Consider the following 14437-nt stretch of genomic DNA (forward strand, 5'->3'; position numbering starts at 1 on the left):
GCATGTGTATGACTCAGGCTTATCCAAGTATCTCGGCAACTAGGATGTCACAGGATTTCCCTGTGCTTCTTAAAACTGAAAACCTTGAGAAAGTGACAGAAGTTCCTGTTTCTTTTTCTTTCTTTTTTTTAAAAATATATATACGGGAGGGGGGGCGCGCGCGAAGGCAATACACATACACACACACACACGCAAATTGGTCTTCCGGGTTTCCTACGAATCAGGCAGGTTCTTTGAGGTTTCAAGCGAAGATTGTTGCAAACCAGCGTTACGACTCATTATCGTACTCCTCTACACACAAAGGTTTCAGGAAAAAACCCAAACTTGTTGCAGAGCTGGGCGAAGCCCCCGGCCCGGCGCGCTCCGCCTCTCCGCCCCTTCCCCTTCCTCCACGTCCCGCCCGGCCCGGCCGGCTGGCGGGGGCGAGGGCATCTCCCCTGCTAAGGTCACCGGCCCGAGCCGTCCCAGCGGGCCGCCTCCTTCGGAAACAAGGTCACCGCCCAGCCCGGTCCCCCCGAGGCGGAGAGCGGGGTCCGGCCGAGCGCTGCCGCCCTTTGTAACGCGGGCCCGCCGGCCTCCGCGCGGCATCCCGGCCGCCGCCTCACCTGCTTGCGATAGGGCGTCCTGCAGTTGCTGCTGCCCCCGGGGTTGCCGCTGCTGCTGGGGAAGATCATCGCGGCGGGCGCGGGCGGCGGGCGCGGGCGCGGACGCGGGGCAGCCTCGCCGCGAGGGGGAGGGCGCAGGGAGGGGGCCGGCCGGGGCCGCGGCCGCTCTGGGAACTCCCTCTCGCCGCGCGGCGGCGGCCGGCGGGGGCTGCAGCTCGGGGCTGACTTCTCCTCCGCCCTCGACCTCCGGACTCGCCTAAAAGTGCAGCGCGGCGGCGGCGGGCGGGACTTGGGCAGCTCCGGCGACCGCCGCCCTGCGTGCCATGGACGGGAGTTCGCGCGCGGAGCTGGCGGCGGCGCGGACTCTCCCGGCGGCAGCGGAGGAGCAGCGCCGCCGCGTCCCCACCTCCCGCGGCCTCAACCACCGCCCCGAGAGCGCGCCGGCCGGGGGCGGGGAGGCGGCCGCGCACCGCCTCGCGCCGCGCCCAGGCCCACCCGCGCCTCCCCGCCCGCCCGCTGGGCGCCGCGCCCGCAGCCCCGCCGGCCGGCCGACCCCCGCGCGCTCCCTCCCGGACTTGGGGCCGGCGGGAGCCGCGCGGCCCGGGGAGCCGCCGGCGCCCCCGCTCTGGTGCAATGGTTGGGTCTGTCTCCCCGCATGCCGCACATTCCTTGGAGTAGCCACCCCCCTCCTCCTTTCTTTTTTTCCCCTCGGCTCTTTGCCTAAGCACCAGCGGCAGCTTTGCGCCCCTGCTCGAAGCCCCTTTTAAGGGCATCGCTTCGGGGATCACTCTGACACCTGGGTAGGAAGCGAACTGGTCCCAGGTCTTCTGACTCTTTTCCTTCATCCTTCCAAACTAACCCCCCCCCCCACCACACACACACACTCTCCCAGAAAAGATGCGGACAATCACTCCTACTTCAAAGAACACACCAGCCCTCCATCAAACCTCTGCAAATCCCCGTTCCCCCAAATCGCACGCTAAGATTTTAGCAGAGAAAACAGGTCTCCACTCCCTATCCCCTCACCGCAAACACACGGTTAAAGTTCTGTGCTTCATTCCTGTGCCGGAGTTTGCAAGCTTACCTTCACGATGCCAAATATCAAATAGCGAAAATCATTTAAGGCTATCGGTTTAGTAAGCCTTCCTGAAAACCGGAATAGTGTAATCCTTCTATATGTTAATTATTAGATGCAACACCAATGTGTTCTATTCAAAGGACACAGAAACTCTGCAAAAAAGGGACAAAGGGAGGAGGTAATTTCCTTTGTTTCGCAGTTGAAATTATCTAAGGCAGCTCAAGAGGCCCCTTTTCTGGATCACCTTTGCGTTGGTGTATCAAGCCTAGAACTTGTGTAATACAGAAGGCCTCTACCGCAAGTCCCACAGGCAGAGCCCGCCGTCTCTGGATAGGCCACTGGGACAGGCTTGCCAACTTTCAAGTTGGCCTGTTCAACGTGAGTATTACAGGGTAATATCATCGCGGTAAGTATAACAGCTTCCTGGAAAGGGCCATCTGCCATGATAATGAAAAATCCTAACTTGTCTAAGAAGTGAAGGCATTCGAAACAAAGAAAAACAAAATAGCCCCTATGGAAGTTGAGTCCTCTAGCAAAGCTCTGGTCATTCAAGGGTTTTTATCCAGCAGCAAGGAACTGAAAAATATCCATCCTAGATATCCTGCTGACTTAGTGAGCCGCCTCCTTACTCCGAGGTGCTCCCAACATTCCCAGCAAAAGTGATGAGAACTAGCAAGTCTCACCTTATTAGAAACAACCATATACACAAAGTAGACATATAACTGCTAATTCTTTTCATTAAAAAAAAAAAGCAACAAAGGAACTTATTCTAGGCACAGTGCTAGGTGCATAATGGGCAAGTAAGAACTTGCTAGATAAAATTCACAGTAACAGATCTGTCCTTAATAAACAGAGCACAACTAACATTCAGGTGTGTGTTAATATATATGCTAGAACTATTTCCTGCTGCTCTATGGATTTACAGTTGTTCTGGCTGCCCCTGTGCTATCTCCTCTCACTAGGACCCTTTACTGCAAGTTATCCAACACAGGTATTAAATAAAAGGTTTTAGATAGGACTGTTCAAGTCATAGGTTACTTTTCCTGAGAACTTAATGCCCAAGACCCCAGCAGTTCAGACCTGTCATCTGTGGAAAAAATTCCACGTACGTCGTCAGTCGTCATGACTGGTCTCTTAGGAAACCACAATCTAAACCACAAAAGAACAGCACAGATAAATTTTTCTATGGCTCTGCTCTAAGGTCATGATACTTTGGATGTTGTGCTATTCTGGAATGCTAAGACTTGATTTGATACCCTGCAATAGTTTTACAGTGATAAGACAAGATTTTAAGTGGTAATACAATTTATGTTAGAATATGAAAAGTATTCTAACACTAGGTACTAAAGTATACCAAGAATACTAAAAGAATATTAAAAGGACTCTATCTTTAAGAATAAAAAAGATATCTAAATATCAAAAAATGTAGTGTTCTATAATGGTGAATGACATAAAAGGAAAGAATACAAAGCATATATTTTTAAAAACGTCTACCAGCCAGGATTCAAAAGTTCCAGACTTAGGTGGGCGCTACACTCTTAACTTTAAAGTAAAGCACTTTAAAGAAAGAAGACAGATCTTCCACCCTCAAAGACAATAAAATGTAGCAAAGTCACTAAGGCCCAAATGATTCCAACATAAGAGAAATAACAGAAATATGAAACCATCTGTGTCTATATAATCAATTATAGATATTCACAAATGCTTAGTTGTAAGTAATTACAGGGATAGATCCTGGTGAGATTCATCTGGGAAAGCTGACTGGCCTTTGAAATAAATGTTTTAAAACAGAGAAAGTAAGGAAACATTCGAGAGAAACTACATATCATCATGGTAAGAATAAGGGCTTTGGAATCTGTCCTGGAGACACTCATTCTCTTTAAAGGGAAACTGAGACTCTGCAGCCTGGGCTGTCCTACAATACTCTCCTCCCCTAGCTCAGCTGGTGGGTAAAGTTGTGGGAATCTGACCCAAGGGCAGCCAATCCACACACAATCCAGTGACCTATGCCACGGCTGGGATTGAAAAAATGAGCAGAGCCAATCAGATTCTCACCCTTGGGAATCTGATTCAGAAAACTCCAAGAGCTGAACCAGTTAGGAAAGGGGCAGAAACTCCAAGAGTGCCAGGGGGTAGAGTTGAGGCCACAACAAGCCAAAACCATATGCAAGCCAAGGTTATGAGGAAGCAGAAACTATGAGTAAACAGGAAGCTGACTGGCAGCAAGCAGAGAGTAAAGCAGATGCCAGGAGCGGGTGAGCACTTGGCCATGAGATGATGGAGGGAGCGGCAGTCCCTAGAGCTGCTTTGGCTCTGAAGATGGACAACAGCCCCTCCAAGTGTCGAGTTAACCACGCCCCCTCCCCCCCTTCACATAGTTTAAGGGAACCTGGACTTTGCAATTCAAGGAACAAAATTAAAACAGCCAACAGATCTGGCTCATTTGAGCATCCCACTTACTAGCCACATGGCTTTGGCCAAGTTAGTTAACCTCTCTGAGTCCCAGACTCCTCACAAGATTGTCTTAAGTATATATACAGTACACCAACTAAAGTGCCAAACTCAATAAATGGTGGCTGTTATTATTGTTTTTCCAGGTTTTATAGTGGTGGCTTATAGATTTAAGTGGGTAAACTGTGTAAATAACTGATGCTTAGTAAATCTGACTGACCATCAAAGAGCAGGAGCAAGGGTGTAGTTGGAATTGACAACAAGTAAAAAGAGCGAATTTAGGTAAGGGGAGGACACTTTTTCAATAACTTTGTTGAATGGCTGAATGAAGATGCTTTCTAAGGCTGTGTGTACCACACACTTAACTTTAAGAAGTTTAAAAAAAAAAAGTCTGGCAAAAGGTCTGTTTCAATAGCCTAGGTGCACTGAAGTTTTCCCCCTACATTTGTTTTTGTCTCATTTCCTTTATAGAAAAGTTACGTGTTGGACCAGGGCCATTTTGGTATGAATGGGAAGACTGTGAGCAGTATCAGAGTATCAGTATCACACTCTGTCAGGCAGGAGGAGTATACAAATGAGGATAGAAAGGATGGAGCCATCAGTACCTGCAGAAGCCTGCAATCTTGTAGAGGAGATGCAACTTTGTATAACTGGAATTCGAGAATTTAGTAGACATTTCTCTCATAGAAACAATTTGAAAATGAGACTTTAACTTACAGATCTTTCACATCTCATTTCACTTTCACAAACCTATGAGGTTGGAAGAGTTATTCGGCTCCATTTACAGAAAGGAAAAAAACTAAGACTGACCTACCCATAGAGCTAGTACCTAGCAAGGAAGTGTTAGAATCTAGACCTAGCTAGGGTTAAAAAACTGTCCTGTGTTCTCTCAACTCCATAATGCTGTGTCTCCAAAAAGCCTTATAAATAATGCTCCATTTCCCAGGTGAGTACTTGTAAGCCCTACAGCACCCAAGCTACTCTACACTAATAATGCAAGGCATTAAGTGATAAGTGCCAGCCAAGTGGTCTAGACAATTATGTGCTATGGGAGTCCACGGGAGGGAGAGATCAATACAGGATATAACATGGGCGTGGGAAGCTCAGCTGTATAAATGTTTTCTTTGAGGGACATTCAGAAAGAAGCATTGTGCAGATGACCAGAAAAACAGAACCTGAGATAGAGGGCTGGTCTGAGAGAGGATGTAGATTTGGAGTGATCACTGCTCAAATCACTAATCGATGAACTCCCTGATGGGGGCAGATGATGAAGAGCTGAAAGGCTAGGGGACCCCGGGGACACCCCCCCCTTCCAACGCACACATTACTAAACCCAGTAGAAGAGAGGAGCCTTTGAATGAAATTACTACAAAGAAAGTGTGGTGGGGAAGCTAAGCTTTGAAAGAAGAAAAAAAAATGGGGGCAGAGAAGATGTCCAATGAGATAAGAATAGAACACCTCTGTCAACAAAAGAACAGACTTATAGCAGGTTCTTACCCCTCTACCACTGCTAAAGCATTTCAAGCACCCTTTTTTATTTGGGTCAAATTAAAAACAGAAAAGAATTAAGAGGAAAAATTCATTTGACATGATTTCAAATTGCAATCTTTAAAGAATAAAATATAACCATATAGTATTGGTTAGTGTAAGCAGTTCACACTAAAAATTGTTTATATTTAAAAGTCTCTACGTTTAAAAGCTCATGAAGTCTCTGGCTCCCAGCAAAACAGAAAAAAAAAAAAGAGAAAAAATATGAAGTCAGCAGATTCTTTAAATTTCTTTTCTTTCCTGGTACAAAATAGAGTTGATAAAGTACCCTATTTCTAAAGTAGCAGCAATATTTTCTATTATTTACTATTTTGCTTTTTAAAAAATCTATGATTCTTATTCTAGACTTAAAGCCTCCCTAGACACACATAAAATCGCATGTATATAAAAATGAAACCACTATAATAAAATAAAACCATAGCTCTATAGCCATAATCCTGGAAAGTATATAGAACATCATAAACATAGCTATCTTCTGATGAGTCTCATCAGAAGCAATAATCTGATGATTCTTAAATCCACTCTGGTGAACAAAACAGAAGAAACGGGCTTTGCTCTACTGCTGCTTCTCTGCATGGACTAAATAACAGCTGCCATTTACTGAGTAACTACTATATTCCAGGCACTTTCTCAGCACGTTCCTCTCTCTCTCTCTTTCTCTCTCTCTCACACACACAGACACACAGACACTGTGAGAGAAGAATGATTATTCCATTTTACTGAAGAGAAAACCGAGGCTCAGAGGTTTAAGTAACTTTCCCAAGGCCACAGATCCAATACATAAGGGGCTGAGGTTTGAACTCAGGTCTTTCTGCCTCCAAAGTCCCCTGCCTCCCATAATACTAATGATGGTTATTACTACTATTAGCTATGGATGAAGTACAAACCCCATAGGGGAACACTTAAGAGCCCAAGCCTAGGCGTGCATCTTGGCTTCCCCAGTGACCATCTATGTGACCTTGGGCAAGTCACTTAAAAAAAAGGATATGGGATTACATTGAATTTCCATTCAGTTGAAATATGAAGGCAAACTGTCCATAATTAGAATATAAAATTAATAGTACAGATATATATTCTGGCCTAACCTAGCTCCTAAATCTCATTTAACTGATGGTTACTAAGATGTATCTCCTCTCTTGCAATCAGTTTCATTTTCTGAGAGAGTTGGTAGGATGGAGTTGGAGCAGAAAAAACTATCTTCCATTAGCTTTTACCTAATGGTGATTAGGTAAAAAGTATTTCCAGAAACTTAAATGAAACTGAGAACATATTCTCCCTAAAAAGTAGTGGAAGACCATATTAGTGATTAGCTTAATTATGAGATTCATAGATGCTTACAGTCAACTAAAATCCTGATCACCATTTAGGATATCTCTATGGCGAAACATCCTCCAAATTTGAAACAAATAATTTACATTAAAAAATTTGGGGGTACAATCTGTTCATGTTATTGTCCTGCTCTTGCAGAATAGTTAAAATTCAAAGCTCACTCAAATTTCTGGCATAAGGGTTCTCTGTAAGTTAAATTTCTTTTCCTAAGTTTTTCCATAAAAATAGGTATATGGGTTCTTATTCTTTTCAAAAAACAAAATTTGGGGCAGGGGAAGACTATATGAATTAAAAATTTCAAGTTTTTGTTTTGTTTTGGTTTATGTTTATACTACATTGAATTTATATCTGTAAATCAAATTCTATAATAAAGAAAAGGAGAATCAACTCTTTGGGAAACCAGGAGAAAGAGAAGCTCCATTTTTCATTTATTGTGGATTACTGTTTTCCTAAATTACCTGGATGGATGCCTCAATAACCTATATTCTTTAACTGTGGAAATCTAGTATTGGAGCTGTTATTCTCCATTTCTACAGCATGCCTTTAAAAATAAGTGCTCATTTTCAGAATACTTGAGATAATTCAATGAATTTTCTGTGAATTATAGTAAAACTTACAAATTATGAAAAAAGATATTATTAGGTAATCTTTGCAATTACAGCTTCCCTAAAGAGATGGAAGTAACATAATCATCTACTGTATGTGAGCAAACTATGGGTAGAGGATAAGAGCTGAGGTGAGGAAGGGAGGGGCTGATGTGCTGTGGAAATAGCTAATCACATCCACCTCTTGCTACATGACCTGGGAAGAGACAGAAAGTACTTAGGAAATCAACAGAATCTGTGAAAACTAGAGCCAAAAATAACCTCTAAATCATTGAAAAACAAAATTCCAAACCTGGAATGACCATCTCCTTTCCATGAGTAAAAATAACTATTCAAATGACAACTTTGACAGTGCAGAGCCAACTGTACCTGGGGCAAACAAAACCCTCATATAAGCTAAGAATGACAAAAGGTTATCATAAGACATTCCTACATATCCGGGGGACATAACCAATGTCTGTCTATCCAATACCTGGGATCCACAACACAAGTTAGGTTTTAAAGCATTCAAAACACACAGGAAAAAAGAACAAAACAGTGTCCTTTCTCTTCAGTTGCTAAGATTACCCTTAAATTAGTTCTATTTCACCTGAAGAGGAAGGTGACAGAATAATTACTGACAACCTTTAAGTAAATGAGAATGCTGAAAAGCTTTTCATTTTCCACTGAATTATAAATGTAAAGGTTCAAACAAGAAAATAAATAATTAGGAATGAATTTCTATTCAGCTGAATATGTATGAAGGCAAATTTTCTAACATTAAAATATTTCATTAAGCATACTGGAATGGGCTACAAGAGGAGCTTATAAAAATTCCCCACCCTAAGTGTCTTTAGGAATGACTAGTTTGGGGTTATCTAATACACTTAACACATGGGGCAATCTGATGACAGACCTGTGGCAAACTGATACTCCCCAAGCGAAGAGAAGGCGAATGAGGAAATTCTGATGTTGTCATGACAATATGACTGATCGTGACATCAGCAATTCTAATTCCAAACCATGAAGAACACTCCCAGAATGCTGACAACATATTAAACAGATCCTCCCAGAACCACCCTCCCAATCTAACATTTGATCTAGTGACAAATGTGGTGATGTTTCAACCAAAGAATTATTAAGCATTAAAATCCTGTTAAACTCTTCTGAGTTGGAGAAAGCACCAGGAGAAAGATAACTTCTGAAGACATTTTCCGGACCTATAATATATATATTACATATACATGTGTGTGTGCATATATATACATATATATATATATATATTCACACATAGAGACAGAATGAAGGTATAAACATGTTACAATTTATAAAATGTTTTATTATACATAATCTCCTTAAAGTCTCAGGGAAGGAGGCAGGGCAGGCATTCTCCACTTTTTTTTGAACAGGTGAGACAGCCTCAGGTAGGTCAAACAACTTGACCTAGGTCATGAAGCCTGGAAATATAGAATCTCAGAGTTGGAAAGAAAATAAAGGGCCAGTCCTTGTGCCTGGTATATAACAATCATTCAATAAATATCAGTGATGGAATGAAAGCTGCTGTCTCCCCTTGGACACCTTGACAAATATATATTCATTCCATATATCCATATTTGGCTATATCTATTAGAATGTTCTTTGTTAAATGGCCTCCAAATCTGAACCTATCCATCATAGTCCTTCCCCAGGACTACAGTCTGTGTCTTCTGTGAACTTTATGGTGCTTTTTCTCTGCATTTTACACTGCCCTACCCATAAAAGTGAGCAGTGAGTCATCTCATTTTGAGCCTTGACAATCTTGAAAGATTGTTTAAACAGGCTGTAAATCCCTAATGAGTTACTTAACCCACTGTCCTACACACAGTAGGTTTTGTTGGAAGCATGAATGGATGAGGCAAACTTTCTTAAACATACACACACACAAATAGCAGAAATGATGATTTTCACCCTCTTTTCAAAACCATGATTATCCGAAGTTAGAAAGAGCTGAATGTAAGAAATGGAGTGATCAAATCTTAAAGAATAGGCTTTACAGATTATATTAAGCATGGTGAATTTGCATCCTAATCTTTAGATCACACGGGATCATAAGAGGGGTTGTAATAAATGCTTCATTTTGCATTTGTATGTGACTTACTAAGGAAATGAGATTCCACGACCAAATGGTTTCTCTTGACCTCAACTGTTACTGTCAGAATAAATCTTCCTGCTTTACTTTTTGGGGAAAAAAGAAACGTCCTACTCATCTCTCTGAGATCAGTCTCCTATAAACATTTGGATATAAGCTGTATGTCACGCAATCTAAGACACCACTGATTATAAGATGCTTTGACAACTATTGAGATGTTAATATTTGAAAAAAATGGACAACAGTAATTATAAGACATCATAAATTATAAGATGCACCCTGATTTCTGAGCTGTTGAAATGTTAAAAAGGTGAGTCTTAGAATCTGTGCAGTATGGCACACAGGTGCAGGAACACAATGCATGCAAACGCAGACATACTCTTTCTATTCATAGCCTAGGCTTGAGAAATATATTTTTTCAAACATTCATTTTTAACCTTCCTAAGAACAGAGAGCTACTAAGTGGTTACAAATAAATGGCTCACACACTCAGTTTTTCCAAGGAGATTTGACAGTGTGTCTTACAATTAGTGGGCACAGTCTCCACGAGTCAGAATGAGAAACTACCCTAATCTCGAAAAAGCATCCATCACAAAGGAACAAGCTGAACTGTCTGCTTCCCTCCTCAGCCATCTCCTCACAGTCACATCAAGTTACACCCATAGTATTTTAGATATACAGTGCATTTCTATAATAAGAAAGGTTAAAGGGAGATGAACCTAAATCCATAGATATTTATCAGACTTCTCCACTCTACACTTATTGCTATTAGTGCTTTAAAGCTGTCTGTGGCAACAATGAGAACACTGATCCTGGACTGTTATTTCTTTAGCAAGTTTTAGTCACACACATGTATGCACACGGACACACACACTCAAAAGATCAGTCATCAGTGCTGTTCTGGCACATGGCATCAATTCCAACCTACGAGTCTTACAAACAGGTTTCCATGTTCTTGCCGGACCTGGAGTGCCAGTTCTCAGTCTTCCTAGGGATTCAGATTGGAAAAATAATTTTTACATAGATAGGTGAGTCAGATAAAAAGATATATAACTGAAATGGTTATTGCAATCCTTAAAATTGATAGGAAATTACAAAGTGAATCAAAAGTAATAACAGGTAAGATAACCCAGTTTTAGAAAAAGATATAAATAGTTCCCACCTGGAGCAATGACTATTATTAGTAAATGTTAGTATCTGATATTTCATATTTTTTCAGGAACTAACTAGTCCCCTTGCATTTCCTCCTTCTTCCTTATGCAGCTTTTGTTTTAGTCATTTCGTTTAGTCATTTCACTGCTGGTGTGAAAATTAAAAAGTATTAGTGAAAAAAACTGGTCAGTTTATTAACTGATTATAGGTTGGTCAAATTGAAGCTTGGAGATTATCTATGAATTTCATTTATCTGTAATGTTTCTCTTGTTATATGAAAAAAATTATAATTGATTTCACACTGGAAATTATCTTACAAGAATTATTAACACACCAAATCACTAATATATCCCAAGACCTTAATTCAGAACCTGGCACATATTAGGCATTCAAATATTGGCAATGAATGTATAAATAAATGAATACACAGTATCTTCAAAATGCATGCAACTCCTATTCAAACATGTTATTATTCCATAAAAGTAAAACAAGCTTATGATTTTGAGATATGTTAATTCAATGACAAATTATAAACTCCAATTTATTAGCCAAGCTTCTTCAGTATTAAGGAATATCAATTCCAGGTACTGTAACTCATGATCTCTTGAGTGATTTGAAAATATATTCTATGTTTGGGGCTCTTTCAAGAAGTCTCAGAATCCACTTAAGCTATTTACTATCATTAAGTATCTCATTAAGACATCATTAAGTGTACCAGGCTACAAAATATTGCAAATCACTGTAGGAACTGTTTTTCCCTATTTCTGTATCTATTTGCCCCCTTTATTTAAAAAAACATAATTTTAGTTTTTGATGACTACCAGATTTTTTAAAGTAGGTATACAAACTCTTATAATTGAAAATTATGCAGTTTGTTTTATTCTATCACATAACACTTAAAAAAAATTCCATCAGTAAATAATGGCAAATTGTTGATAATTATTGAAGCTATTCTTTCTCCTTTAGTGTATGTTTGAAAATTTCCACAGTTAAAACATTTTTAGATGATACCAGGGTACTAAAAGCCTTATGAGTTTGATTCTCAGAGGATTCCAGAAACCAAGGCAAATTGATTCTTGGTGCTCTAGCACCAAGAAAGGGACTACATAGGTGGTTTTAAGTTTTCTTTTAAATAACGACTTTATTTCCTCATTTTACCCTTTTCTCCATGAACCTCTCCTAAAAAACAAAACAGAAAAAGAAAAAAAAAAACACTAAAAAAGTTGAGATATGAGACTACAGTCTGGATAATACGAAGGTGACAGCAAATCTGTGAGAAAATGCTACAAATCCAAGTGATTAAACAGATAGGACTCAGCCAACTTCAACATTCAACAGTGAAAATGCACTATTTCTGAATTAGCAGCATCTCTATTGTTCCTACTGACTCTCTCTTCTTTTTCCCTATCTTTTATCCATTAGTTTCCTCAAGCTAGAACTGCTAGAACGTCTTCTGTTTCTCCCTCTGCCTCGTCCTTATTTATGCCAAATTGTTACGTACATTGCTTCCAAAATAATTCTTTATGACCTCTTTGGCCATATGATTCTACTTCCCAAAACTCCCACGTCAAGTGCAAATTTCTGAACATCACTTGTAAAGCACTCTACTTTCTAACTCCTTTCTCCCTTCACCTCTCTTCCAGCTACTATTTGTGTTTTGGCTGCCCATGAACTCACTCTTTTCTGGCTCTGAGTTTTGCCAGGAAACAGCCTCTGTTTTTCCATCAGCCAAACCACATTCATCCCTCCCTCTGTTTACTCTGTTGAAATCACAGCTCATGGTCTACCCCCTCTAAGTTTTTCCTACTCTCATCCATTTTCTGAGACCTCTCGCTATATTTTCTAACGACTGTAATAATGCCTAAATTAGGTCAACTTAGTATCTTTACTTTATAAACTCCTCTACTGACAAAACCATGGCCAAGATTTGCCATGTGCTCTCCACTATTTACTATATGGAAAGGCATCCTGTGAGAGCTCAGCAAGTACTTATTGACCTGGCTTCACTATAAATCAGTTGTTCTTAGCCTCTTTTCCAGTCCAGCACACCTCAGGAACACTATTTATTCCCATCAGACACTGTGGCTTACTTTTACACGATTCTGAGTCAGAAGTGATGAGGATATACACTCCCATCCTTATCTGAAAAGTATTGTTATAAAGAATGAACCAGAGAGTGGTTACAGGAACCCAGAAAAGATAAACATTTAACTTCAGCTGGCTAGCTAGTGTGCGCTTGCGCCCTCTCTCTCTCTCTATGTATATATAATAAATATATCTATATCTATAACATATATATTATAGATACATAATATATAAGGTACATGAAAATTACAGCCTCTTGGCCTAAGAGGGCTTGGGAATGATTGAATGTTTTCTCGGGTAAGCATGTATTTATTAAAACCCAAGATGGTACCAAAATGTGTTTTACAATGATTGAAAGCAGCTGAGAATTACTTTCCCCTGATGACACAACTTCCCTTGAAACTCCAGTGGTTGATTCTTCTGTCTTGCCCACACCAAGAGGCATCTGCCTCTTCCTTGTTCCCCTTTGATGCGAAACAGCACAGCCCTTGAAATGTACTCCATCGATCACCTATAGACTGCCATTGCCATTTATAGCATGGAGTAGTGGACAAGGCATGGGCTTTCAATAAAAACTGCTGTGTTTGAAAGACAATTCTACCACCTGCTAGCTTAGCAATCTTCACCTAAATCTGTTTAACTGTAAAAAGGGAAAAGATAACAATACCTCCCTTACAGAGTTTTTGAGAGAAGCAAATAAGACACTTCAGTTTGTTAAATTACAAAGATCAGTTATCATCACTTACTTACTTTCAGCATAAATTTACTTACCTTCAGATAATTTAGCACATAGCTAAGAGCTTTTCCTAGGTGATATCATTTCATCTAAAACCCCAACCTTACAGGTCCTTGAACTCCATTTCAAGAAAACCTGAATATTCACTTTGCTTCCATGACTAACATCACTGCATGTCACCAAGTCTGAAATTCCCATTCTTCCATCTATTGTGCACTCTTATTAATAAAAATAATAGCATCAGATAACTTTTGAGTGCATAATATGTGCCAGACATTGTTATAAGTATTGTATAGGCACTGTTTCATTAATCTTCACACCACCATTATTCTTTCCATTTCCAGATGTGGATATTTAAGCTTCCCCTTCATTCACTCTATTCTCCATTCTTCTATCAGGTCACCACTATCACCACCATCACCCCCTCCCCACATTTCACTTAATTCCGACCAATCTAAATCCCCAAATCAAGAAACCCAAGTTTGTTATTTCTGGTACCCAGGATCCACAGACCTTTCATTTTGTTTTTAAGATGAGCTCTTTGACCATCAGATTTTTCTATTCCTCCACCTGAGTTGCTGACAACTGCAAATCATAACTATGCTTGTTGGCTTCACAAAAAAGTCACTTAAGCTCAGCATTCATTATACTCATTTTCAAGTGGCTCCCTACCCCATCCCACACAGAATTAATTCCAAACCTTTTATTTTTTCCCGTCAAACGCTCAATCTCACTCTTCAC

At 40.6% G+C, this 14437-nt stretch overlaps 1 protein-coding gene across 7 annotated transcripts in view; it reads right to left on the reverse strand.

Annotated features, from left to right (window-relative positions):
* Nucleotides 1-14437, reverse strand: part of RBMS1 (RNA binding motif single stranded interacting protein 1) — a 207565-nt gene that overhangs the window by 125973 nt on the left and 67155 nt on the right. For 2 of the 7 annotated variants that reach the window (XM_014785906.2, XM_014785905.2), the window contains exon 1: nt 606-1024. The exons of the other annotated variants lie outside the window; for them this stretch is intronic. In XM_014785906.2, coding sequence (XP_014641392.1) covers nt 606-674 — 69 coding nt within the window. In that variant the 5' untranslated portion in view covers nt 675-1024. Of the gene's footprint in view, nt 1-605; nt 1025-14437 lie in introns of those variants that run through there. 7 annotated transcript variants of the gene reach the window in all.

This window comes from Ceratotherium simum, chromosome 9, assembly GCF_057802395.1.
Source record: "Ceratotherium simum simum isolate JZ-2026a chromosome 9, ASM5780239v1, whole genome shotgun sequence".
Classification (NCBI taxonomy): domain Eukaryota; kingdom Metazoa; phylum Chordata; class Mammalia; order Perissodactyla; family Rhinocerotidae; genus Ceratotherium; species Ceratotherium simum.